At 41.5% G+C, this 26,873-nt stretch overlaps 1 protein-coding gene across 3 annotated transcripts in view; it reads right to left on the bottom strand.

Annotated features, from left to right (window-relative positions):
- Window positions 1-26,873, bottom strand: part of TGFBR3 (transforming growth factor beta receptor 3) — a 209,241-nt gene that overhangs the window by 17,203 nt on the left and 165,165 nt on the right. For all 3 annotated transcript variants that reach the window (XM_070367696.1, XM_070367695.1, XM_070367697.1), the window contains 7 exons: window positions 22,851-23,040; window positions 20,873-21,204; window positions 20,308-20,460; window positions 17,292-17,432; window positions 16,966-17,124; window positions 10,540-10,839; window positions 7,542-7,662 (listed from right to left, as the gene is read on the bottom strand). In XM_070367696.1, coding sequence (XP_070223797.1) covers window positions 7,542-7,662; window positions 10,540-10,839; window positions 16,966-17,124; window positions 17,292-17,432; window positions 20,308-20,460; window positions 20,873-21,204; window positions 22,851-23,040 — 1,396 coding nt within the window. The remainder of the gene's footprint in view (window positions 1-7,541; window positions 7,663-10,539; window positions 10,840-16,965; window positions 17,125-17,291; window positions 17,433-20,307; window positions 20,461-20,872; window positions 21,205-22,850; window positions 23,041-26,873) is intronic.

The following is a 26,873-nucleotide window of genomic DNA, read 5'->3' as shown; positions in this document are numbered from 1 at the left end:
TGGAGTCGCAAAGAGTTGGACACGACTGAAGCGACTTAGCATGAACACACTGTTTTGTAAACCGAGGCAATAGCGGAATTTTGGAATAAGACTGAAATACGCTTTGACATTTCTATAATGCCTTCATGTTCAGAGAGTGCTATAGAGCCTGATCTCATTTGAGGTTACAACCAGCCCCATTAGGGAGGCAGAAACAGAATTCTTATCACTATCTTACAAAAAAGCAGCCTGAAATTCTTTATCATGTGACCAACCCAAGGTCACAGCTGGAAAGCATCAGGGTAGGGGCTGACCCAGGATTCCACATTCTGCCTAGCAGGCTAAATGACTGGTGAGTGTGGCTCTGTCCTTAGCTAGAGAAGCACTGATTAAGCAGCTGCTTGTGCACAGCTATGTGCTCTTCTCAACAGTGAGAGTATCACTGGCCACAGGGCAGCCTATCACAGTCCACCATTTATTTTTGTACAAGTGAACTAAAGATGAATTTTATATTTGTAAATCATTGAACAAAAATCAAAATGTTTCATGACGTGAAAATTATACACAATACAAATCTATTCGTAAAGTTTTATTTGAACATAACAAGGCTCACTCATTTATATACTGTCCACGGTCACTCTTAGGCTGCAACAGCAGTTAAGTAGTGAGGCAGGGACTCCATAAGCCACAAACTGGACATATTCACCATCTGGCTCTTTATAGAAAAAGTGTGTTAAGTCCTGGCACACAGACTCTACCCCTGTTCTCCAGAGTTTAAAAGTAACATGTTTAGTGCCTCTCCTCATCTCCACTTTTATTCAATAAAAAAGGAACACACACCTTGTTCTGGAATCCAAAGTAAGGCAAAAAAAAAAAAAATTGTGAAAAATTGACCAAAACAAGCAGCATTTGAGTTGATGTTTATAAAAATAAGAGAAGCTAGACAGGATTGTTAAATCTCAGGATTAAATCGTGAAGCATGGGGTATCACAGTCTAGCTCCAGGGGGAGGAATGCTATGGGATGAAACAAAGCCACTACAGTTGAAGGGTACCCCCTGGAGGTGTGCAGCATAGTGCCCCTGGGCTTAGGATATATGAGAAAGTTATACTTAAAATCACTAAGAAAACTAAAATAATTGTGTGTTTTTAAGAAAATGTATTTCAGTGTGCAGAACACATACCAACTACACAAGGCACATAAGAGACTGTCTCCTGGGAGGTTGGCCCCACCAGCCTTATTGGCAGCAATGAAGCAACAATGATGCCTTAACATCTGTACATTGTATAGTGTTTTACAGTCAACAAAAAAGCCTTCACTTATATTTTCTCATTTTAAATTCCCAAGGGTCCTATGAAGTAGGGGCATCTAACCACAAAATTCTCCTATTTGTAAAAAGTAGTGGTTTGATACGCTGAACTAAGTCCAAAGGCATTTAAAGGTCTCTATAGGGTTCATCATGCGAGAAATATACACACTTCTGGGAAGAGTTCCATCCAATCAACCACCCATGGTTAAACTTTGTCACTCAGAATCCCCAAAAGGTTTCAAATAATGATTCTCCCTTAAGGAGACCTTGTATGTGAGAATGTAGGTTTTACAGTGAAGCCTGTGTGATAGATGACACTGTTTGAAAATTCTTAATGGATTTACATTATTACCTAACCCTCTTACCCCACCCCAAATAGGGGCCTTCTCACTCAGCTAAGCACAAACAGTTGTTGCTCATTTCCCCAGAGGTGAAGTTCCTCCACGCTTTCTGCGCATAAACAATAACAAGCACAGGCTGCAGAACCAAGGTTCAAGGATTTTATCTTCTTACTTTTGTGTTCCAAAATTCCCAATAAACCCCGACTATAACTAAAATAGTTTGATCTCCACTGGAACCCTATAATTGAGTTGGCATGCTGAAAGGAAAAGAGTGGACCCAACAATATTTACTTTTGGTTTAAGGGTACGATTGCAAGAAAGGAATCCTAGCCATTGCTGTAAAGAGAAATGTTAACAATAAAGATTTCTGTACAGAAGAACAAACTATAATCAACATTCTGAATTAAATCTTTTCATGTACTCTGAGCAAACTTTGGTCTGCCTCTAGAACCAAAACTTCCCTCCTCAGTTGTTTAGTCGTGGTTTTCATAAAAAAGTTATTTCTCGGGTTATGCATGAGTAACTGACCACAACTTCTGTCCTCCCACTTTCAATTCAGTTCTCCTAAACATGGCAGGACTGGGCAGGCCCATAGGGAAATGAGGTGTGTCTAACTGGTACCCACATCTATTAGTATTTGGCACAGAGGGCAGATAAAGAAGCTTGTGCAGGCCACCAAAGATACAGTTTTTACTAACTTAACCACACTGTAAATTAATCCCTTCTCTGGCTTCTTTCAATATTTATGGCATTCACTGTAATTGCCTTCTCACTTCTCTGTATCCTTCTACTAGATCAGTGGTTCTCACCCGGGAGTGATTTTTGCCCACTAGGCTCTCCAGGGGACATTTGGAAACATTCAGACACATTTTGGGTTGTCACAACTGGTGGTGAAAGGGTTTGCTAAGGACATTCAGTAGGCAGAGGCCAGGGGTGCTGCTTAACATCCCACAATTCACAGGTCAACACCCCACAGCAAATAGTTATCCAGCCCAAAACATCAGTAGTACATTAGATTATATCTTCATATTTATTTTAAGCTATAATGAAAGTAGGGAAAGTGTTAGTCGCTCAGTCGGGTCTGGCTCTTTTTGACCCCTCACCTGCCAGGCTTCTCTTTCCATGAAATTCTCCAGGCAAGAATACTGGAATGGGTAGCCATTCCTTTCTCCATGCATTAGATTGTAAAGGCATCAAACATAGGAAAATTTGTATACTATATGCCAAGCATATAGTAGATCCTCAATAAATGTTTTTGGAATAAATAACCATAAATATGTGGCTCAGCTGGTAAAGAATCCACCTGCAATGCAGGAGACCTAGGTTCGATCCTGGGTTGGGAAGATCCCCTGGAGAAAGGAAAGGCTATTATTAATAACACTCCAGTATTATGGCCTGGAGAATTCCATGGACTGTATAGTCCATGAGATTGCAAAGAGTCAAACACGACTGAGCGACCTTCACAAAAAAATCATATATTTTTTATTATTGCATACAAGCTCTAGCAACTTAACCTCCATGCAGCTTTCAGAGTACTCTTCCTAAATGATCTGATGCTCGGTTCTCTACTCAAGATCTTTTGATGGATCTCAGACTTTAGAGGTGCATATTGGAATATTTGTGAATCAAATGAAATGTCTGGGTTTCCTTCTAAACAATCCAGAGACAGGAAGTAATAAAACAAAATTGGCTATGAATTGGTAATTGTGGAAACCAGATGAGTGGTTTGTAGGAGTTCATTCTACTATTTCTTGTTTTTGTTTAGATTTGAAATTTTTGAAACTATAAGGTTTTCAAAATGTGAAGCACACTGAATAAAATTAAAAAAAAAAAAAAGAACCTATGATACCTCTCCCTTACTGAATAGACTGAATGTCTTGATCTGCTAACTAAGCATTTCTACCATCTTTCTCCTTGGCTTCCCCTCATCTTTACCTCTGCCTGAGGACAAAACCTGGCTGGTGCTTTAAAGTATATTTTTGTTCTGGAAAAATAAAATGTGTTCCAAAAAGCAACGCCTCTCTTGGATTAATTTCCAACTGACATTCACAACTTGCCCTTTCACTCCCCTCTAATCCCCTCAGAAAGCCTAGTATGGCTGAGATGTTAAGAGGAAGGAAAGGAAATTAACATTTACTGAGTGCCCATGATATGCCAGGTGCTGTCCTGAGCGTAGTTTAATATTTAAAAAGTTATGTGGTGGAAATATGGAGAAAATTCAGTATTTTAAACACTTAACTTGCTAAGAATTATAGATTGTACATAAAGCATGGCAAATTTGGGAATGTCCTTTTGTGCTCATTTTCCCCCATATATATATATATATGCCCTAAACTTCAGAGAAATGATTACTTTTCCCTTTCACCATTTAAAAAAAAAATCATTGCTGACGTGGTGTAATCATTTTCATTATGTAAGCCCAAGTGTTCTCAAATGCTGTAAAAAGCAGTCACAGCATCCAAAGAAAATAGCACTAACATGCCTATATTTCAAGATACTTCAGAAAATATGGTAGGATGGCACCACCTCAACTATTTTAATTGTTTTGCCATAAACCATAATATGCATAAACTATTCACGTTTCCTGGGCTTTTCTTTGAGTTACAATTCAAAGTCACAAAACTTGTCCTAAACTTTAAGACTCTTAAATAGTTTATTTGTTTCCTAATATCTTAACCCTTTGGTGGAACAGATGTTTTTCCCTAAAACTCTTCACCTTCTTTTCATAATTATTAGAGCATTTGGGTACTAACCTGCATACCAATGTGATATGGCATGAACTGGGGAAGAGGCCAGGAAGAGGCGTATGAAAGGACAGATGACTGTGTTGCTTGTAGATTTTATTAAAAACTAGAATCAACATAAAGGAAATCAGTCCTGAATATTTATTAGAAGGACTGATGCTGAAGCTGAAACTTCAGTATTTGTGAATCAATTGGGCCATCTGATGCAAAGAACAGACTCATTGGAAAAGATCCTGATGCTGGGAATGATTAAAGGCGGGAGGAGAAGGGGATGACAGAGGATGAGATGGTTGGATGGTATCACCAACTCAATGGACATGAGTTTGAGTAGGCTCCAGGAGTTGGTGATGGACAGGGAGACCTGGTGTGCTGCAGTCCATGGGGTTGCAAAGAGTTGGACACGACTGAGCAACTGAACTGAACTGAGAATCAACCTCCACCTAGGATAAGGCATAAAGATTTAAGAGCATAGGCTCAAAGTTCCTTGATTTGAATCCCAGACCCACCATTTATTTATGTGGTGTGACCTTGGCCAAGTTACTTACCCTTACTCTATAATAGACTTACCCACAAACAACATTTAGGACAAAGCCTTGCACTAAGTAAATGCTCAATAAATGTCAGATCAACATTATCATCATCTCCATCTTCATCATTACCACTAGCATCATCATTATTGAAAATTTAAGCAAAACAATTCTAGTCCCAGAGTTGGTTCCCAAGGGACTGAGAGATCAAAGGTGGCAAAGATGTGCTGTGAAACTCAGGAAAGTTCCATTAATAACAGTGCCTCCCCCCACCAAAAAAACACAACAGTGGCCCAGAGGAAGGACTCAGAATTACTTACTTACTTTTGATGGCCTATTCTGCTTGCCCAGAGAAGAAAGAAACATCACCTGAAATGAGCCCTTGCTACTGGCAGTGGTAGCCACAAAGCAGCTCTCTGGCTGACTGTGAAGTAGACAACCTCTATCTGCTGCCCCAGAAAAACCAAGTGTTGAGAAATAAGATGGACCAAATGGCCAGGGAGAGCTGGAACTTCGGCCAGGTCTCCAAAGAGTATCCATGTAGTCAAAGGACAGTAAACTGTCCCATTGGGAAATTTTTAGTCCCAAAGTTATTCCCAACAAGAGATCTGCCCACTTCCAGAGATACTGTGTGTGCTAAGTTGCTTTAGTTGTGTCCAACGCTCTGCAACCCCATGGGCTGTAGCCCACCAGGTTCCTCTGTCCATTGGATTCTCCAGGCAAGAATACTGGAGTGCTTTTGCCATGCCCTCATCCAGGGGATCTTCCTGACCTAGGGATCAAACCTATGTCTCCCGTCTTGGCAGGCAGGTTCTTTACCACTAGCACCACCGGGGAAGCCCACGGATACTGGGGTATTTGTTATCTTAATACAGTAACACATAAGGCTGTCTGGCAGGAAGAACACTCATGATCCTGTTATTTTTCAAAGAAACCAATACTATCAGGCAAATAGTCACATTCCTCTTATAAATGATTATTCCAATTCCCTGAGAGGTAGAAGGAGAGCACAGATTCTAATTGTCTGCACTGAGGAGAAGTGCTTCTAGAGTCAAAGGGAAATAAACATCAAAGATGAGTGGAGTCACTCAAACAGGCTAAAAACTGCCAGGAAACCTACCCCATTCAGTGTAAAGTTAGAAAGAGCATTTGCATACAGCCCCTGGGAAGCCAGCCTACAGCCTATCCTTCTCAATTTGTTTAACAAACCTAGGCAATGAACTTTCTTCACCGCATGCGTCTCCACTAAAACCTAGTCTCAATTAGCAAATCTCATGAAATCGCTTTGATATTTGGTAAAACTTTCCTCTTGAACTTTTATGTAAAGAAAACATTGAACTTTCAGGGTAATTATACATCAAGTTTAAATAAAGGTAATTACCTAATTTACAAGAGGAATTACTTAAAAAAATACCACCAGACTTAAAGAATGAATGAATGAATTACTGGAAGTTATACTGCTGCAATATTAATGCCTAATTATTGTCTGGCACAAGAAAAAGCAAGCTGCTGCCTTCAATTACGGGCAGAATTACCTCTCTCAAAATAGGTAAGAGTAACAGATGGAGTATGGGGTGGCTGTTGCTGCTGTTACACCATTTTCACAGTACAAAACAGAGCCAGCTGTTGCCCGATTATGATATGCTTTGCAACACAATTAATTTATTCTTATTTCTTTTCCCTTGGACCCAATAAACAAGGAACTACTTGGGCAATCCATTTATAGAAAGACTGCAGCTATTATAACTGCTTCAAATGGCTAAAAATTAATGAATAAAGTTAAACAAACAACAACAAAAACATTGATGAGGAACCAATAAACATCTAATACGTATATCTCCCACCAACTTGAGGACGGCTGGGAAATGAATGAAAAATTGTTTTGCCTCTTCAAACAGTACAGCTGAGTGGTATGGCTGAGAAGGCCTTTGGGAGTCATATGGTCCAACCCCCTCTTTCTCCAGATAAAGAAAATGAAACCCAAGGACCTGAGAGGAGAGCTCCAGAGTCCCACAGCCAGCTAGCAGGGAAAGCCTAGAGCTGTGCATAAAATTCTAAAATTGAAATGATAAAAACACATTTGAACAGTGGTTTTCAATGTCCTTCTGCTGTGACACCTAAGACAGATGGTGTTCACGTACATGGTACCCTCCCAAAGGCATCTGTGATCCCTGACAAAGCACTCTAATAGCTTGTAGCCAGCACAGCCTTTACCAGCAGGTCAAAGAAAGATGGGCTGTGGACTGCATGCAATTCCAGAAGGAACTCTAACCCTCTCCAACATGCTCGAGGAAGCATATCTGCATGCAGGGCAAGTGACAGCATCGTCATAACAGACTAACCAAGACTTTGCTCTAATATTTAAAGAGGAAGTCATTGGCAAAGGTATCATTAATGCACAGCAGCAGGAGAACCAACTAAACAAAAGACTCTGTGGGCAAAGAATTCTTTTCTAAAGCTACTAAATGGTCGTTAATTTATCTTTCAAATAAAACTGGGCTTTGATTTACAGTATTCCAGTCTGTGGGGTCGCACAGAGTCGGACACGACTGAAGCGACTTAGCAGCAGCAGCAGCAGCAGCAGCTTCTTTATGAGTAGCACACAGGTCGCTGTTCTCTGACCGAGCCTCCGCAGAACACACCTTTAAATGGTACTTCGTGGTGGATAACAGCGAGGGGCCTGGTGAACGTCTTCTTATTCTGCATCATGGCCCAGATCATTGAGGCATCCAGCGAGGTGCAGGCTTCATCAGGAAGCACACACTGCAGAGAGAATAGAGTCAGGGGGTCACTCAAAAGGGCCAGCATGGTTGTCCTGTGGCCCCTTATCAGACAGCTCACAGCTATTTACCCCAGAAAAACAGGGTACCAGGATGGTTTTCAAAGAACCACCAATAATCTGAGAGTTATGAGAGCAGCCTCAGTGTATTCTCAGTTGCACTTGAAGATGCAAACATTGCTGGATGGATTCCCAGAAAACAACTGGAGGTTTTAGTGTTATTTAGTCTGAAAAATAAAATAACTATATGACGAACATTGGCCCTTCATCAAGCTGGCTTACACACAAACGGTTCATGTTTGTGATTTGTGATGGTAGGAAACTTCATGTATTGCATTATGAGGGTGACAGATTTTACATCTGCTGTCCAAAAAGATAATCATGTTGTCGAGTGCATTTGATTTTTTTAATTACAGTATAGGCTTATGCAAAATGAAGCTTTCCAGGGTCATCTGCTTTTAATGTTCCAAAATGAAGTCCTAGGGAGTTGTGCCTAGGGGTGGAGGCCATGAGATCAGCTGTTTCCAGCTATTTTCAGTCTCCAAACTTAGAACCAGCATGCCCAAGCCTGGTGTATCTGTTTCCATTACCTTTTCCTTTAAAATAACTTTGGCTCCTTGTCTATGCCCATCAATAGGTGAAATGCTAATGTCAGTGACATCCAATCACTTTTGTTGGAAGGGGAAACATATCAATTATTTTTTAAAAATCTATATATAGCAAGGTATCCAGAAAAGTTAACTAGCTTCCAGATCTTCTAGTCACAAAAGAGCAGAGACTTGTGGCTTTATTGTCATTGCTGCTCTGAGCAACATCAAAGTCAGATACATGTTATACGACAGTTCCCCTCTCTTACAACCCCTGCCCCAAACAAACAAGAAAAGTCTTTACAACAGCCCTCCGGTAAAGGGAAACAATGGGTTTTTCATGGAGAGAACTTGTTGAGAAGATTTGCAGTTTAGGAAGAGCTTTCTTACTTTCCTTCTAGTTTCCTTGGTTAAGCAAGAGTCTACAACAAATTTCACTGCAAGATCCCGGGCAAGTCACTGAACACTCTGCTCTCAATTTCATCAGCAATAGGCAGGGCTGGACTCAACAGTCTTTGAGAATTCTTCCTAGAAGAATCTTTGGCTCGGTCTATTGTCATAGAAAGCAGTCATAGGAGTGTGAAAATATTAACCATAGGCCGTAAACAGAGGAACAGCGGTAACAGCTCTATAAATGGTCCACTGTCCTCACCTCCACTGTCTCACCTGCTCTTCTACCTAGGAAGGAAGGCTATGCTATTACTCCAACGGTACAGACAAGGACACGGAGGTTCTGAGAGGTCAGGAACTTGCTAATGTCCTGTTAGGAAGAATCAGGCCTGCCTTCTCGGCCCCCATGCTCTTTCCACTCTACCTTGCCTTGGATATAACCTTAGGCTTAGGGCCACATCCCATGTCAACCCCAGGTACTTAGAACTTTCCTTTAAATGTTATAGAAGGAAATATTAGGACTAATTTTCACAGACTGACACACTATGAAGCTGGGTTGCTACAGGCCAGGCTCACTGAAAGGTGAGTGCTACAGCTATCAGTAAAGACAGGGGTAACTGCCAGGCCTCCCCTCCTAGATCCCCAACTCCTAAAGTTATTCTCTGGGTCCCACAGCCACTCAAGAAGTTCTGCATGGCTCTCGACCACTGTCCACTATGGCCCAAGCTTGATGGCCACTGGAAGGTGGAGGCCCACAAGGCTAGGGTACCAATGTTCCCTAAGGCAACCTAAAGAACACAGCCTAAATCACTTTATATATACACACACACACACACACACACACACACGCTCCCTGAGGACTAAGAGATCAGATTCACTACATTTTCAAATGTATTATAAAATTTCCTGTGGTCTAATGGAGAAATTGATGCCCAGGAGAATATAATAGTGCAAAGGATACAGATAAATGACAATCCATCTCATAACAATAATTTTTCCTTCTCCTTTTACACCCATCTCTCACAACCTATGTACCAGGTGAGAAAATTCTGTCCCTATGAGACAGTGTTAATGACACAGCTCAATTATTGGACTTTCAGACGCTAACTGATATGCAAGTGTAAAAGGATGAGAAGTCAGCTTACACTGTGTGAGATATCTAACCAAAATAAACACACATACGAAGTTATACATAATTACGGCAGATCACAGAAACAAAACCAGACAGAAGATACCCTTCATGCAAAAAGCCAAAACAATGAGGTCATTACCCTTGCGGATGCCCCCTACCATAGCCACACCAACAAGGTCAAAGGGTTCTGATTTCTGTTGTGGCAACAGCATGTACTAGTTCTATGTGGGGAGCAACATGAGGCAAACATGACGAACCACAATATGAAACCAAGAAAAATTAAAATATTTGTTAGTTTCCCTTAGAAGTCCTCATGAGACAAGTCAACCTTATAACTCACACAGAGAAGGTCAAAAAACAACTGCAATACAAATCTCAGCGGGACTTGGAAAAATTAATCCTCACGTTGAACTTGTCCTTCGGCTCTCTGTACTCTTGGCACTGTGTACTATTAGAATAGCAAAGATAAAGCCAGACCTCTCCTTCAATGGAAAACAGTCTTGATTTATCGTTCATAAGATACTACTGAATAGCATGCATGGAAAAAAAAAAAGCATACGGTCAGGACTCATTCTCCAAGACTCCATAAAACTCACAGTTCCCTGCTAACATGAACTTTATGACTTTGACTGGGCAGTCCCCAAACCAAAAACCTCAACCTGCAGCAAGCTGTGATTAAACCTTTCTGGTAGGTCACTGCCTCACCTAAAGATGTCAAAATAACAGGAGAAAATAGATGAAGGCCCACTAACCTTGGGTAGCTTCTGGGGGTCCTTTTCCTTTTTGGTACACAGCGTGAGCTCACACTGGAGAAAGAGCAGGGAGGTATTGAAGACAGGCTTAAAAACAAAGCTGAACCGTTTCTTATCTATCTCGGCTTGTGGGATAGGAAAGTGCACTCTCTTGGGATTGTAGAATTTCACAGATTCATCTTTAGGACAAATGTTCTCAATGATAGTATAATCAGACATCCTATCAGGGTTTGAATACGGAGAGATAAAGCACGTTTGGATGGCAAATCCCAGTTCTTGGTCAGCCTTGGTAACAGACACCTAGAACAGAACAGAAAGCTCAATTCAGAAGTGAGTTAACATTTCACGCTCACTGTAGGTACAAGGACAACATACCAACGTGGCCCTTCTGATGAGAGACATTGCGTGATTTGTGTAACACACCTATATAGTCTTCTTTCTAATCACAAAAGTGACACACTCATTGAAGAAAGAGATATTTTCCATTTAAATCTGGTATGGATGATGACAGTGAATTATTTAGTTTAAGTGCCAGCCTGGATTCTAATATTCTAAGATTCTAATACAAGATAAATAAGTCTCTTTGACTTCCTATGAGTCCTCTGGGAAATAAAAATAAAAGTATATCATGCACCTAGAGTAGACTTTCCAAAATAAATAAAACACCAACAGGTAAAAACCCTAATGTCATAATAGGATTATCACTTGTGAGGCAACCTCTCTTAAAAATTACTCAAAAAATAAAGGACAGAGCTAGATGTACTTAAACCAGGCAGGGAAGAGCAGACTTCTAAACTGCAGCAAGTCAGAAGGAGCCTATACACTGCAGTGAAGTTACTGATTCATCTAAAGTCCTGCTTCACGGTGAGTAGCCAGAGCTGGCTTGTGGGGCTGGATGTTGGGCATGGTGCAATCTGGTGGCGATCACGAGCCTGGCAAAGTGTCCCAGCTCTTCAGAGGTCCAAACCAGACCTTGCCAAGGACTCTCCCCTCAGTCTTTAAGCCCAAGGGTATTTTAAGGGAAATCTAATCTGGAAACGTTTCCGACTCATTTACACTTCCCTCTTACAAAACATTTGTATGGGCTATGTCCAAACCTTGTTGAGGTTCTTTTCTTTAGAAACAGGAAGTAGTGTGTGGCCAAGTGTAAACAGAATTCAAATCTCAACCATCCTGAACTCAGCTAAAATCTCCAAACCAGACTGGATTCTCCATCTGGTGACACATGGATCACTGTGTGAACTGCCTCTCCCCACTATTGCCTCATTCCTTGACTAAACTAAGAATCAAAATAAACTTAAACACTTTAGAAATAAAGTTGGTCCTTAACCATAAGCCAATAGCCCCAGAATCCTTTCAAAGGCATGAAGCTATAAACACACTTTGCATTCTGAGATACCCACGGGAAATCCCTGACATCACATGGGGCTTTTAGCCCACAGCACTATTTTGAAAGATCCCTATGTGGTTAACTGCAAGACACTCAACAGTGAAGATGATGAAGATGATAATGACATTTTGCTGTGCCTTAAAGCTTAATCCCTGAGAACAATCTTATAAGTATTTTCATCTTCATTTTATAAATGGAGGGCAAACGGAACACACAGGATAGATAACTTGTTCAAAATCATAGCTAGCAAATACTGGGGAAAACCAAGGCTTGAGCCCAGGTCTTCTGAACCCAAGTCCATTTTCTCTTCACTATTTCACTACAGCTACAGGGTCAGTTCAAGCTGCCCATGATGTGGTCAGGGAGGGTGCTTAGTAAGACATCTTTCCAGGAAGTAGTATTTAGTAGTCTGAAAATATTCACAATTCATTACTTTTACAGTATTTCTGAAAAATGAGATATTTAATCTTGGAAAAATGGCAAACTACATATACTCTATTTACTCATAAGTGCCCTTTAATATGAACTCAGAACCCACAATGCAAAAACGTGTGATAGAAGAAATGCAAACCTTTTCTCTAATCTCAATGATCAATGATCTGCAATGGCAGAATAGCTAAGGTACTCCAAAAAATTGTTTGAGAGGAAAAAAAGACTATTGTCAATAAGTCTTTTACTCTGAAATGGACTGGAAATGAACAGTGGCAGGACTCTGCTGCTCACTCGCCATGAGCACTGACCCTTGGTTTCTGCCCCCACAGAATGAGGGCACTGACTAGATACAGCAACTGTGACAATCTGTAAAGTCAAAATTATATGCATACCACACAGCTCTCTGATAGTTAGGAAATGCCAGCTAATACTAGCAGTACTAATCTACATTTACATTTGGGGGGTTATATTAGACATCAACCCTGAATATTCATTGGCAGGACTGATGCTGAAGCTGAAGCTCCAATACTTTGGCCACCTGATGAGAAGAGCTGACTCAGTGGAAAAGCCCCTGATGCTGAGAAGGATTGAGGGTAAGAGGAGAAGGGGGCAACAGAGGATGAGATGGTTGGCTGGCATCACTGACTCAATGAACGTAAGTTTGAGGAAACTCAGGGAGATAGTGATGGACAGAGAAGCCTGGCGTGCTGCAGTTCATGAGGTTGCAAAGAGTGGGACATGACTTATTGACTGAACAACAAAAACAACATATAGACTTATATTTTTAACTTCCCAAGACAAATGAACTAAAAGAAAATGTGCCAACTGTGTGACCAACTATCACCCAAAGATGACCAAAGACCAAGTGGCAAAACTGGTAACGTCTTGGATTAAAGGAAGAGATCATGATCTAGAGGAAATAGGAGATTCTGGGAGGCGATGTGATAAGAATGGCCACAAGAGGAAACATGGAAATAGCTCTTTAGACCAAGTCAATGATTAAGTTTTACTTACTTTCCCCAAATAAAACATTTTCTTATCAGCGGTGGAGTCCAAAATGAGACAAAAAAGACTAGGCATGGCTACTATCCTATTTAGCAAAATATATACCAATTCTCTCTCATATTTTAGGTGGTTTAAAACAATTTTAAAATAAAGTAGTTTATAACAGTTCCCCCTTCCCCAAATTCTCTTCAGTGTATTATTATGTATTTGCCCTGGTGGCTCAGCTGGTGAAGAATCTGCCTGCAATGTGGGAGACCTGGGAAGATCTCCTGGGGAAGGAAACAGCTACCCACTCCAGTATTCTGGCCTGGAGAATTCCATGGACTGTATAGTCCATGGGGTCGCAAAGAGTTGGACACAACTGAGCGACTTTTACATATCATTTTAATGATGTTTAAAATGGCATAGCAAAAAGACTTGGTTTGTTTTTTTCCATCACTTTCACAATGTCTTTGATTCAATTCAATTATGAACAATATAATCTACAAATGGGAGAATAAGAATGAAAAAGAAAATATATTTCAAATAAGCCAGCACTGGGGGTTGGGGGAGGCAGTTGGGGAGGAGGGAGAAAACCCAAAACATTCAGAGTTGGATGTATGAGGAAGATTTAAGGCAGCAAAGCCACAAATTGGCAAAGCCAGGCACACATCTGGAAAAGAACAAACTGCAGTTAAGCAGCGCCCCTAAAACCTATAGTACAATAGTGCATCACTGACCAACCACACATGTGGATGGAGCAGCCGGAATAGCAAGAAGAAAACACCAGTGTTGGATTAGGAGAGAGCTCTGATCAGGGACAGCACATAGAAAGCAGTATATCTTCCCTAACAGAGAAAGGAGTACCCAATGAAAGAGAAGATCTCTCAGAAGAGGGAAATCAGAAAGCAGGAGATGATCCAAGAAAATGTCTAGAGCCTGTGGGCTCCGTCCCAGAATCAGTATAAATGTGAGTTATTTGTCTTTCTTAAATAGAAATATGTGTACTGAAGTCATTTTTAATATATGGAAGTATCCCATTTTGGCCCCTTAAGCTTCTCCCTCCTCCCATAGTAGAGAACACCAGCCTGCATCTTAGCACCAAAACCAGCTCGATAGAGGACGACTTTCCTGTAAGACCAGCAGACATTCTGGGGTCATGAGCATAATTATCTTCTCTAGAATCCACTCTGTGAACTTGGGTATTGGCACTGCAAAGAGGTTACATTTTCTCCCTCTTGAAAATGGCACTTTGAGGATAAATGATGGCATCCTGTGGACAACAGTGTGGTCTCTGGAGCCAGATGGACTGAGTATGAACCCTGACTCTGAACTCAACTAGGTACTAATTGTGCGACCTTAGACAAATTTGGGCCTCAATTTCCTCATCCACAAAATGGGGATATGTTGGGGCCCAGAGTGAGGTACTCCGCCCATGGCAAAGGTCATGAGGAAGGAGGCTCGACATACGCAAAGGCGGGATCGAGCCTCAGGAGTCCCCCTGGAAATCCTCAAGCATCTACCCCCATAACCAGAGCCTGCCTACTTTACTACTTTGTGCTCTTACCTACACCTCTGACTTTATGGGGGGCTGTCCCCCACCACCTCTTTCGGAGAAGGAGTTAACCTAGAGCTCCAGTCAATAAAAACTCTTGGGTGTGACAAGAGTGTTTTAACCTACAAACTCCTCTGAAGGTTCTCTAGCCTGCCTGACAGGCTCGTCCGGCCACATGTGATTGCTCACAGCCTCCCAACCGTGAGAGGCACGAGATGCTTTAAACCCTCTAAAAACAGGTTCTTTAGAGAAGTTAGAAAACTATAAGTATAGTGGGCTTATTAGAAATTGTGTTGGTGAAGGGTTTTTCATTTGTTGAGCCAATGTTTGTTGCTAAGTCTCCATATCCCCTGCCCTTACACCCATTAATGAATATATAGAAGGAATAAGTATTAACCTTTGATATTAATCACGTTAGACCTTAGGCTAAGTAAATTCTTTCCTTAACTAAAACCCACTACACCCTCACCCTGTAGGAATGTAACTTTATTTGGGTGGCGTCTGTTTTGAGAATAATCAGCCCTGGAAACATAAGTGTCCTGATTGACCGCTGTCACAAGGAGAGGGTCGTAAATTGTCAGCAGGCCCCCCTGGCCAGAAGATGATGTAACACCCCTAAGACCTCTGCATACATTTGTGTGAAGCACCTGACTTTAATAAAAGTCAGGACTGCTGTCCCCACGTGACTTTTGTATAACATCTCAGTGTATAAAAACAGACTCTGGAAAATAAAGAATTGGGATCAGTTTCTCGAAATACTGGTCTCCCCATGTCGCTCTCTCTCTCACTCTGGTTGAGTCTCCATCTGGAGCGCGGAACCCACCATGCTTACTAATTATGCCTGGGCTTCTAAGATCCGACCGGGGAGGCCTCAGTGTCTCCTCTCCTTCGGGAGAACGGAAGGATGCCTGCGGCCTACGTAAGTGGTGCAAACTTCTTGTCTTGAAGTTTTATTGGTCTCCCGCGTAAACCAAGCTACTCAGCCTCTTTTCTCCACTGAATTTTCCTACTGAGCTATCCTCATTCTATTACTCTTTATATCCTTAATTAACGTTTAATTAAGCTATCGTATCCTGATCCTCGCCTACGCCGTCTCTCCTTCGAATACCCTGGATCAGCCGGGGCTGGTCCCCGGCAGGGATATTAACAGTCCTGTGTAATAGAACTGCTCAGAAGAATACGAGTCCTTATAACTGAGAACTTATAACTGAGCTTGGCACAAAATAAATCTACAATAAACTTTAGCTGTTGTTATTTCATTATTACCACCACTACCTAAGAGTTCTGTAGTCACTCCACAGATTTACATTATGTCTGGTTATTACTGTTATACACAGGAAATAATTTTAATAAATTTATAGATACATTGGGGCTTCCCTCATAGCTCAGTTGGTAAAGAATCTGCCTGCAATGAAAGAGATCTGGGTTCGATCCCTTGGTCGGGAAGATCCCCTGGAGAAGGAAATGGCAATCCATTCCAGTATTCTTGCCTGGAGAATCCCATGGACAGAGGAGCCTAGCAGGCTACAGTCCACGGGGTCGCAAGAGTCAGACTGGACTTGGCAACGAAACCACCAAACCACCGCCATAGATACATTTAGATAATGATCTAGGAAAAAAACCAATTTTCATGAGCTATGGTAACATACAGTATTTCACTCAAAAGTATGCACAGTTTAAAAGATAGTCTCTAAGGGGTTTGAAATATTCCCTTGTTAACTCTGATACTGCAACTACTGAACGAATGCCCTTGGCAAAAATACAAAGGACAAAGTAAGGACAAGGCTTTATAAGAATTTATGCCCCTGATTAAAAAAAAACAAAACATTTCATCCATTCATCTATAAAATGCTCTCTCCATTTAGCATAATGCAATGAATCCTGAAATTTCCTGCTTTGGTCAGAAACCAATGTGGAAGCGTCTTTTGAGTGAAGCCTTCATCCAGAGCTGGTCAAGGCTGAGGAAGGCAGGAAAACATCTGCCCCCAGGGGCTTTCACTCATGTTCAGGAGCCACTAAGAATCTCCGCTAACCTAACAGCCCAAGGCTAACATACGGGTCTCACCTCAACATAAACGTGTCCATTCTCTGCCACAGAGAAGACCCCCTGGGAGGGCACGAGAAAGAGGTCAGTGTTGTACAGCTCCATGTTGAAGGTGACGTTCCTGTTGGGTTCGTCCTGGAAGGTACGGGGATTCCCTACCTGTCGCAGGCTACAATTAAACTGGAGAAAAGAAGAAAACAGATGGAAACAAATCACAGTCAAATGAAGCATGTAGCTTTAGAAGCTTTAGCCTTTAACATCTGATTTTATTTTCCAATGGTCCCCGACTAAAGCCAACCAAAAAGACAACAATCTCTACAAACTACCTCCTACAAACAAATACATACCACCACAATTTCAAGTCGGCTGAAGAAGGAAGTGTCCCCTTCATCCATGTCTCCTGGAAATCCATTATCACCAGACTCTAAATCTTCATAACCATCTGGCCAACCACTACTATCCCCAGAGGGTGGAATCTGAATCACAATCTAAAAGGCAAGGAAAGCACAGTGTTATGAAAACACCCAATCACATACTTTGGTTCCACCTCACATAAACACCCATGTAATAAATTCTGAGGTGAACTGAAAATCTGACTTAATTAAAAAAAAAAAAACTCCAAGTTTTTTTTTAGGATTTTATCCTCAAAGAAATGAAAAAGAAGAAGCCCAATGCATAATAAATTAAGATTTAAAATAAAATATGTATTTCAAATAGTGTGAAAACACCAGACACTGAAATGGGGTTGGGTGGGGTTTTCAACAGGCCCACCTGTACTGTAGTGGGTGGGGGAGTTTCTCCTTAGGGGCCTTTATACTGAAAACTCTAAGAAACACTGATTTGGCTAATCCAAGGAGTTCTTGTAAGCTGTGTCTGTCGAGATTTGATAGGGACTTCCCTGGTGGTCCAGCGGCTTAAGACTGAGCTCCCAGTGCAAGGGGCCTGTGTTTCATCCCTGGTCAGGGAACCATATTCCACATGCTGCCACTAAGAATTTGCATGCCAAGGTCCCACACAGCCAAAAAAAAAAAAAAAAAGATTTGGTAAAGTTTGGTTTGAGTCAGAAGCAAAGAACCTGATGTTCACTATTGAACCATTCTTTCCTTACCCTTCTCCTATATGTGTCCATCTCCCCCACTATCTCCTGTATGAGGTATAGATGCAGGAAAGAACAACAAGTTCTATGCCATGAAAACCTATCTTAACACTGGTAGAAGGTTAGTTCTATGTAAGATGAAAAAATTCACCCAGGAATTAGGACTCCTTAACTCCTAATTTATTTGCATACATGGGATAGTTACAATTTTTGTTTGATTTTATGCTCCACCTCCTTAGATTTTGAATATGTTGTAAAATGAAAATAGATATTAAGTCTGAAAACTACTACAAACAATTATAACTAGAAGAAATGGTTAAAATAGCCACTGAGAGGAGAGCAGAACGGGAAAGAAATGAAGGAAAATTGCCTCTCTATTCTTTTCCAGGTCCTCAAAGAAATTAGTGATGCAACTGAAGCAAGTTAGGTTATTACTTACCCTATAATAATTTTTTTTAAAAAGAAGAAGAAGCAATATACTTTTCTCTCCTGAGGTAGATGGCACTTTTTTTTTTTTTTAACTTAACCAGTTATCATGGCCTCTTATTGGCATTAATTCAAATCAAAGTTTAAAATTCCAGGGCTTCCCTGGTGTCTCAGTGGTAAAGAATCCACCTGCCAATGTAGGAGACATAGGTTTGATCCCTGATCTGGGAAGATCCTGCTTGCCTCAGAGCAACCAAGCCCATGAGCCATAACTACTGAGCCTGTGCTCTAGAGCTGGGAGCTGCAACTACCGAGCCCACATGCTGCAACTGCTGAAGCCCATGTGCCCTAGAGCCCGAGTTTCACAGCAAGAGACGCCCTGCAATGAGAAGCCTGTGCACTGCAGCTAGAGAAAGCCCGCACCGCAACATAGACCCAGCACAGCCAAAAATATATAGAAATATTTTTAAAAGAGTTTAAAATTCCAAAATCACGTATACCAGTAATATATGACACTCATTACATCTGGAAAAACTGGATAATTGCAAGAAAATGAGTGTTGGAATTGGCAGAAGAGTGTTCATCACAGAAGTCAAAGGTTAATAAATAATTTCAGTAACAAAGCGGAGTAGCTGCTCCAGCCTAGGGCTGGGGGAAGATCAGTGGATGAGAGGTCGGGAAGCTGGATTCAGTCCTGGCTCTCCCACTAACTCGTCTCTCAAATCCAAACAAGTCTCGTAACTCCCTGGAGTTCAATTTCCTCACCTGTGAAATGAGGACGCTGAATGAGATCATCTTAGGGTTCTTTCCAGCTCAAACATTCTAAAATTGTCTGAGGAACAATAAACTTGGCTCACAGGAGAGTCAGTCCCTACATGAGCCATGCTGACCAGAAAGCCAGTCTCCTCCCTGGCTGGGTCCTATCTGTGGACCAGGAGTGGAATAAACAGAGTAGTCGGGGCCTCCCCAGCCCATGCCGAAGCTGGGTAGGCCCTGAGCACAGACACACACACACGCGTCAAAGCTGGACGCGGGGATCTTGGAGCCCTGTTTCTATCATCAAAAGTACAACTCAAATTGCAAAATTATCACTTTAAAATCCTTTTGAAATTTCATGTTCAAATTCTTTTAACGTTCACTGTGTAGTATCCGCCTCTACACAAACAGATTTAATCTGAAAAGATTAAGGTGAACTTCCAAGAATGATGTCTGGAAAGTGAAGGGTAGCTACTGCAATGACTATCATTGGGGAATCTGGGTAACTTCGAAAGTAGGAGATGTTCTTCAATTTAGGGTCTTTCCTAAGGATGGAGAGAGATTTAATAATTTCTCAAAGGACCTTTTCAGACTTCTCTCTTTTGGTTCTTTTGTTCATGAGGGAAGGAAAAGTTCTCCTACTTCTAGACATGCCTCAGATGAGGCCATGGATCTCAGATGAACCATGGATCTGGTTAGCTCAGTTGTACAGAGGTGCTCATTCATAGCCTTGGAGTTTGTCCTCATGTGAACCAGGCCATCTGAGCCTGCAGCTTAGCCAGAAAAAGCCATAAGCACCTTGCCAGTGAACGCTTTGCCACCAGGAGATGGAAGGAAGGGTGGGAAAGATCATCACAAATGTTCCAGCCGAGAAAACAGGGCCTCCCAACTCCCACACACTCACCAACAAAACAAAAGTGTTCAGGGTCAGAGTACATCCCATTTTGTTGAGAACCAACACTGGGCTTCATTCAAGTCTGGGGTACATGGCCCTCCTCACTTTCATAGAAATCTTAAGACTAATTTTAAGGTAACACCCAGCAAGGCTCAGGCAAAGGGAAAGCTTTGTCCTGGAGAACACTCACGGAGTTGTAGTAAACCACACCATCAGGGGCTGCTCGCCGGAGCCGAGTCCCACAGCCATTCAGGGGAGACTCCAAAATGAAGTGGGTGTCATTTGTCTTGGCCTTGCAGGTGGGATCCAACAAGGTGAGCTCCATCCCAGAGTAGTCGCTGGCCTGAAACAACCACCACCAAAGACATAAAGAGGGGTCCACAGACCATTCTACAGCACGCAGTTCACACATTTTGCCTGGTCTTCCAAATAAAGGTCACTGGAAGCCTGCACTCCCTCTCCCCCCTTACCTCCTTTCAGCCTACCATCTCTCAACAGCCCCAGATTTGTGTTTGTTGGCCTTGGAAATTCAATAGCAAAATATTGACACACAAGGATCTGGAACCCCCCCTCACTGAGAACAACAGGAACCGGGTGAGACTCACAGCCAAGGGGAAGTGAGCCCATCCAACTGAGAAAACAGTATCAAATCTCCAGAGTTCAAAAGTGAAAGAGCTGGAAATAACTCACACAGACTGAGGTGAGATGGACAGCGAGGTAACCTCCCATTCTCTCCTTTAAGAAACTGCACCAACCTGAAAAGAATCTTTGTCTACAGCCACAGTCATCTTCTCATTGTCACACTTGACGGATAGGGCAACATCTGTGCTGCCCTGCACCTCCTCTGGCTCTCTGGGATCAGGGAACAGGATGCCAGGGATGACAGGGTCCTTTGGCCGAGGGATCCCATCTTCTCCCCCTTCCTTCCGGCCTCTCCTGGAGATGTCGGGGAAGGGAAAAGGGAAACCTCCATTTCGGCTTCCCCCTCCCCGAATGGGTGGGTTGTCCAGGGCAGGCAGAGTACCAGGGCCCAGCAGGATCCGTAGCTCAGGAGGGACGGTATGGACCTCCTCATCTCTCATCTCCTCTGATGGTAAGAGAAGAAGGCAGAACATCATCAGTGTTTGATGCCAGGTCACAATCATTATCATGAAAGGTGAGAATAGGAGGAATGAGCACAGAATGGGCATATGTAAAATTATCCCTAATGAGCAATGTATAAAGGAGATGTGAAGTCTGTCTCGAAGCCCGAATTCTAGTCCTGATGTTCTTTCTAACTGGTCTGGCAGCTTTGGGTAAGTAGCTTACTTCTCTGTGCTTTGGTTTCCCAATTTTTTTTAAATAAGAGGTTGAACTAGATCAGTGGTTCTCAACTTTGGCTACACACTGAAATCACTCTGGGAGCTTAAAAAAAAGCATCCCTATGCTCAGGCTGTACCCCAGCCCAATTAAGAACTGAACTCTCTTTAAATCATTATGTTTTAAAGCTCCCCATGTGACTCCAATGTGCAGCCAAGATTAAAAACTGCTGGATTAGATGATTTCTAAGGCCCTTCAAGCTATAAAAAAATCTACTCTTTGAATAAGTTATGTGGGATGATATTATTCCATTCAAATGCCAATGAAACACTTTCCTTGAATCTAGAGATTCTTTAGGACAGTATCTAAAGATTTCTTGAAACAATACTGCTATTTTGAAATTATTTTGCTACCTCCTATTTCACTGCTAAATTCTAACAGATATCTAGGTACCTTTTAGAACCTAGTCCCCCAACAAAAAGAAAAAGCTGCTTAGCTTCAATTATCCCTTCAAAGTCAACTGATATATACTTGAGGTTAATCTATCCTGCAATGGGAGTTGGAAAAGATGATGACAGTAGACCTTAGCTCTCCTTCAATACCATTTTTTTTTAAAGGATGGCACAGTTAGTTGTATGGGTCCAAAAGAAGTAAGAGGTTTGGAGGTTTTTAATTTGTTAACAAAAAACCTTCACAACCACCCTGTGAGATGGGTCCTACTGTTTCCCTCATATGGCTGAGGAGGAATCAGAGGCTCAGAAGTTAAGCAACTTCCAAAAACAGTGATCAAATATCAGGGCTGGGACTTGAACCTGGACTCCCAACCTTCATTCTACCAACCCTGCACTCAGTTGTAGTACCATGCAATGAGCAAGAGATCTAGGGATCAGAAAACCTGGGGTTCGAGTCTTAGTAGCTATAAGACTCTGGAGAACCTCAAAGAACTTATTAAGCCTCTGCTTTCTCCTCCATCTAAGTGGGGTAATAACGCCTATATTCCCTCTGGGTGAGGATGAGAAAGCACAAGTATGAGTCCTCGTGACTTCCTATGAGATCTGGCCTGACCTAAGACTTCTCTCCTGCTGTCCCAACCCCTCTGTATCTCAGCCCAAAGTGATCACTAAGCTCCTCTGAGAAAAGAACCCAGACTAATTTATCCTTAATATATGCAGAGAGAAAGTGATCTATAACAAAGTTTTCTGATATGCAATTGACTCTATGTTAGTAAAAAGTCTGTATTCAAGATAGTTTCACCAAAATAATCTAGCACAATTCTACGTAACTTTAAGCTTTACAGTAAAAAGTAGTCAAATGAATTGTTAAAATTTGCAACAGAAAAACAGCACCATATGAGTTGAAATGAAAGTTCTTCATTGGAAAGCACATGGGGGGGGGTATTTTTTATACAAACAATAACAAAAAAATCATACTTACCATTGCTTTCAAGCCGAAGATGGAATCTATTAGCCATAGGAGCCACTGTGTATGATGTTACTGGACTATAGCCATTGTCCAAAGCCCACTTGACCAGACTCTCCTGGGTTGAAGGAATGTCATCTCTTTTTGATTTGGTCATTATCATAGATCTTTCACTTTCTTTCCCAAAGCCAATACTATTAGGAGCCTGAAGATAATAATAAAATTTCACTCATGAGTCTATAAAATTAAACAGTACCTTAATACCTGAAACAAATAGATTCTCTATTGTGTATGAGCAAACTATTTATTCTTTTGATCCCTACTTTCCTTGGGCTGAGAATGCTGATGTGAAAACTTGTAACAGAAGATTAAAGAAATATCTATTCATGCTGACTGGTCACATCATTTGGGTTGCTTATGTTGATACAAATAACAATCATTTTTGTCATTAGTGGATAATCTAATTATCATAAGCATGATTAGCACGTCACTAGAGTTAATGTTTAAATTAACACACATCAAATATGATACAAAACTTTTATTATTTTTATTTAAAATTATATATACAGTATTCAGAAATGTGTATTCTATATTATCCGAACATGCCTGTGTTCTGCTTTCTATGTTGTTGTTATTTCTATGTTGATGCTATGTCGCATCCAACCCTTTTGCAATACCCGCCAGGCTCCTCTGTCCAGGGGATTTTCCTAGCAAGAATACTGAAGTGGGTTGCTATTTCCTTCTCCAGGGGATCTCCCCCACCCAGGGATCGAACCTGCATCTCCTGCATTGGCAGGTAGGTTCTTTACTGCTGAGCCACCAACGAACCCCCTAATTCCTATATCCTAGATTTAAATGAAAGAAGGCACAGCCTAGTTACTTCACTGTGGAGACTATCCTCTTTGCAAACTATGAATGACACAAGGTGAAACAACCAAAGTCGATATTTCACTTATAACTTATGATCAATTTAGCAATCCTGTAACTATAGACACTTGCCAGTTCTATTAATGGAATATGGTTAGATTTTATGGTCTAAAATATTAAATTAAGCCACCATGCCTCTAAGTACCAATACTTTTATCCCACAATACAAATAACTCTTAAAATTAACTTTCATTTGGTAGTCAGTTAAAAATTAAAACTGAGTGATAAGAATCTTTCCAGGAAAGAATATTGAAGGACTCTGAGTACTAAGAACATGGAAGGTAAATTTCACATTACACTTTGATCCTACTGCAGTGCTCTCCTCAGATGGGGAGGGAAGCTGAATGCTGCAGGGAGCACCCAAAGGGAAGTCACCACATTTTCAACATCTGTTCCTACAGGGCTGGAAGGCCCTTCTAGCAAGTGGATTATGCCATTTCATGTCGTATAAAAATCACTTTAATTTCCATGCCCAATTATTTTCTTCTGCATAGATGCAGCATTTTTCCTAAATTCCCCATTTGTTTCCCATTCTCTTTGCCCTTAACATGACTAAATATTAATCCTTTCCCATTATAAAACCATAGAAGATTCACAGTCTCTGCGTTCTCTTGGCCTCTCTGGTTGTGGGATACTGGCTGAGGACACGCATTTTCAATTCAAAGCTGAAAGAACCTCACCCAGTATATTTTCCTACTACCCGAAGTGCTCATCAGAGTAGCAAGTCACAATAATGCACGCGAAGGGACCAGAAAGAGCTGTAACCAAGTTCTGTAGCCATTAGCAAAAAAAAAAAAAAAAAAACACCTCAGTTCCACAGATTTGGATTATTCTGCTCTTACTGGGATTCAGAAAACATTCCTTAAGGAAAGGGAAAGAAGAAAGAGGAGAGGGAGAGGAGGAGGACGGAAGGAAACTAAAATGAAGTAAAGAAGGATCCAATTAGTTCTTAGACCTTTTTACTCATTGAGTCAACAGCAGTTTTTTCAGCACAGCTCCTTCCGGGCTTTCAAGGCAGCCTGTCGTTTTGATTGGCTGGAGTTGCAACACTGGCCTAAACAATACTGTTTGGCCTCATCTGCCCTAGTCTTTCATGTTGTTGGACAGCTGAGAAAATACTGTATTTCCAGAATACTGTCATCGTAACTGCCACCTGTTCTTTTTGTAGCAATATGGAATGAGTTGTTTACACCTTTCCACATGAACACTAGGAGCTGTCAGCACAACTCATATTGATTACACCTCAGGATTTACAAGGCTAGAAATCTATCTATGCATTTGTAAAGCAGCAAGGTTTGGGACAATGGCAGGCAAGTTGGTTCCCAGCAATGAATGGGTTTCTTATCCTGTATTTCTGGGAGTTCCCAGGCTCCCAAGGCCTCGGTATAGCTACTCCATTAGGGAGTATTCAAGGAGGTCTCAAATACCACCGCCATCTTTCCTAGCCATATCTTCACGAAGGACAATGAGTTAAGTAGAGTCTGAGTACCTTTCCCTCTCCCCACCATCCACACACCTGCATCAAAACTGCTGGTATCTGGGAGGGCAGAGGCTGGAGGAAAAGTCAGGCAGAGGGTGCAGTCCATACTCCCAATGGGATTAAAAAATATCTCTTCTAAGAATAAACTCACTATTTGCAAACTTGAAGCCCTGAGGCCCTATGAAATCATACAACAGAAAATTTCTAACAAGTTATCTCCATCTATTTTATGTTTTGGAGTCTTTTCCAAAATGTGATTATGCATGGTCCATAAGGGCCCCGAATTAAAAGCCAGAGCTGGGCATGATGATGTAATGTGGACACTTGTAGTAATCCCATCTGGCCCAGCACAACCCTCTGTGCCTCTTTGGACCATCCTGTCTTTTAGAGGGTTCATTCTGCCCACGTCGTATCACACACACACATACATACCCGACCTATGTTTAATGGTGCTTTTCTTTAAATTTCCCCATCAAGTTCCACACAATTCCTTTAGTAAACATTTGTCATTATCTTCACTTTGTTAATTGTCCCTACAAACTCTTAAAGAATTGCTAATAGAAGGAAGATAGAAACCTACTCCCTACCACCATCCTTTATGGCAGGCACTGTGCTAAGTGCTTAATATATGTTTTCTTATTTAATTCTTCTCCAAAATATAAGGAGTAGGCATTACTATTCTTTTCTAGAGAAGAGGAACCCGAGGCTCACAGAAGTTTACTAGTACATGTAGCTGAGAACTCATCATGTGCAGGCGTATGCTGACTGCTTTAGATGAAATACCCAGGGCACACTTAACAAATATTTGTTGAATGAATGAATGGACCCTGCTAAACCTCATAAGAACTCTCAAGGTGAGTATTATCATTGTATCCATTTCACAGGTAAGGAAACAGACTCAAAGTTCAATGAAATTGCCCAGGATCAACTGGGATAATAGCAATTGGAAATAGGATTTGAATCCAGACCTGGCTGGCCTCAAAGCCAGCATTCTCTCCACTCCACCTTTTTATTAGCAGGTAACTTTCCCTCCCAGCACAGTCAGAACTCACATCTGAGACAGGAGTTAAGAAATCACAAAGCATGAAACTGATTGGGAGAATAGAAAGGAACATCATGAAACATTACCTAATTGTTTAGTAATGTTGTCATGCATTGTCCAAAATTGGCCTGGAACAGGAGTACAGCCAAGGAGAGCAATATAAACAGATCTTGCACTGAGATGAACAATCTCTTTTTCTAGCCTCTCTGATTCATAGGAGAAGTGGGGACCTTCAGAGTGAACTCCAGGACTGCCCTGGACCAGGCACACATGCTCAGGGAGAGAAAGAGCCATCGAAGGGTCAGGGCCAAGAGAACATTTACACAAGAACTCCAGCAGGGAATTAAAATGTACCGTATGTTTCTGCCTTTCAAAGCATGATTCCCTTTCCTGTTTTTGTTATTCTGAAATTAAAAACATTTGGCTGGTGTGCCAGGCAGCAAAGGCTGCAAACAGCCCAGGTCACCAACACTGCTCATGCCATGCCAGGGAAAGCATTCACAACAGCTCTGACTTCAGAAAATCACTGCTGGGCTTTGTGCTCAATACCAAATTGATGTATCACCACTACACATGATGGTTTATTGGG

This window comes from Bos mutus, chromosome 3 (genome assembly GCF_027580195.1).
Source record: "Bos mutus isolate GX-2022 chromosome 3, NWIPB_WYAK_1.1, whole genome shotgun sequence".
NCBI classification, from domain to species: domain Eukaryota; kingdom Metazoa; phylum Chordata; class Mammalia; order Artiodactyla; family Bovidae; genus Bos; species Bos mutus.
The sequence above is the reverse complement of the archived record's forward strand: the minus strand, read 5'-3'. Positions and strand labels throughout refer to the sequence as shown.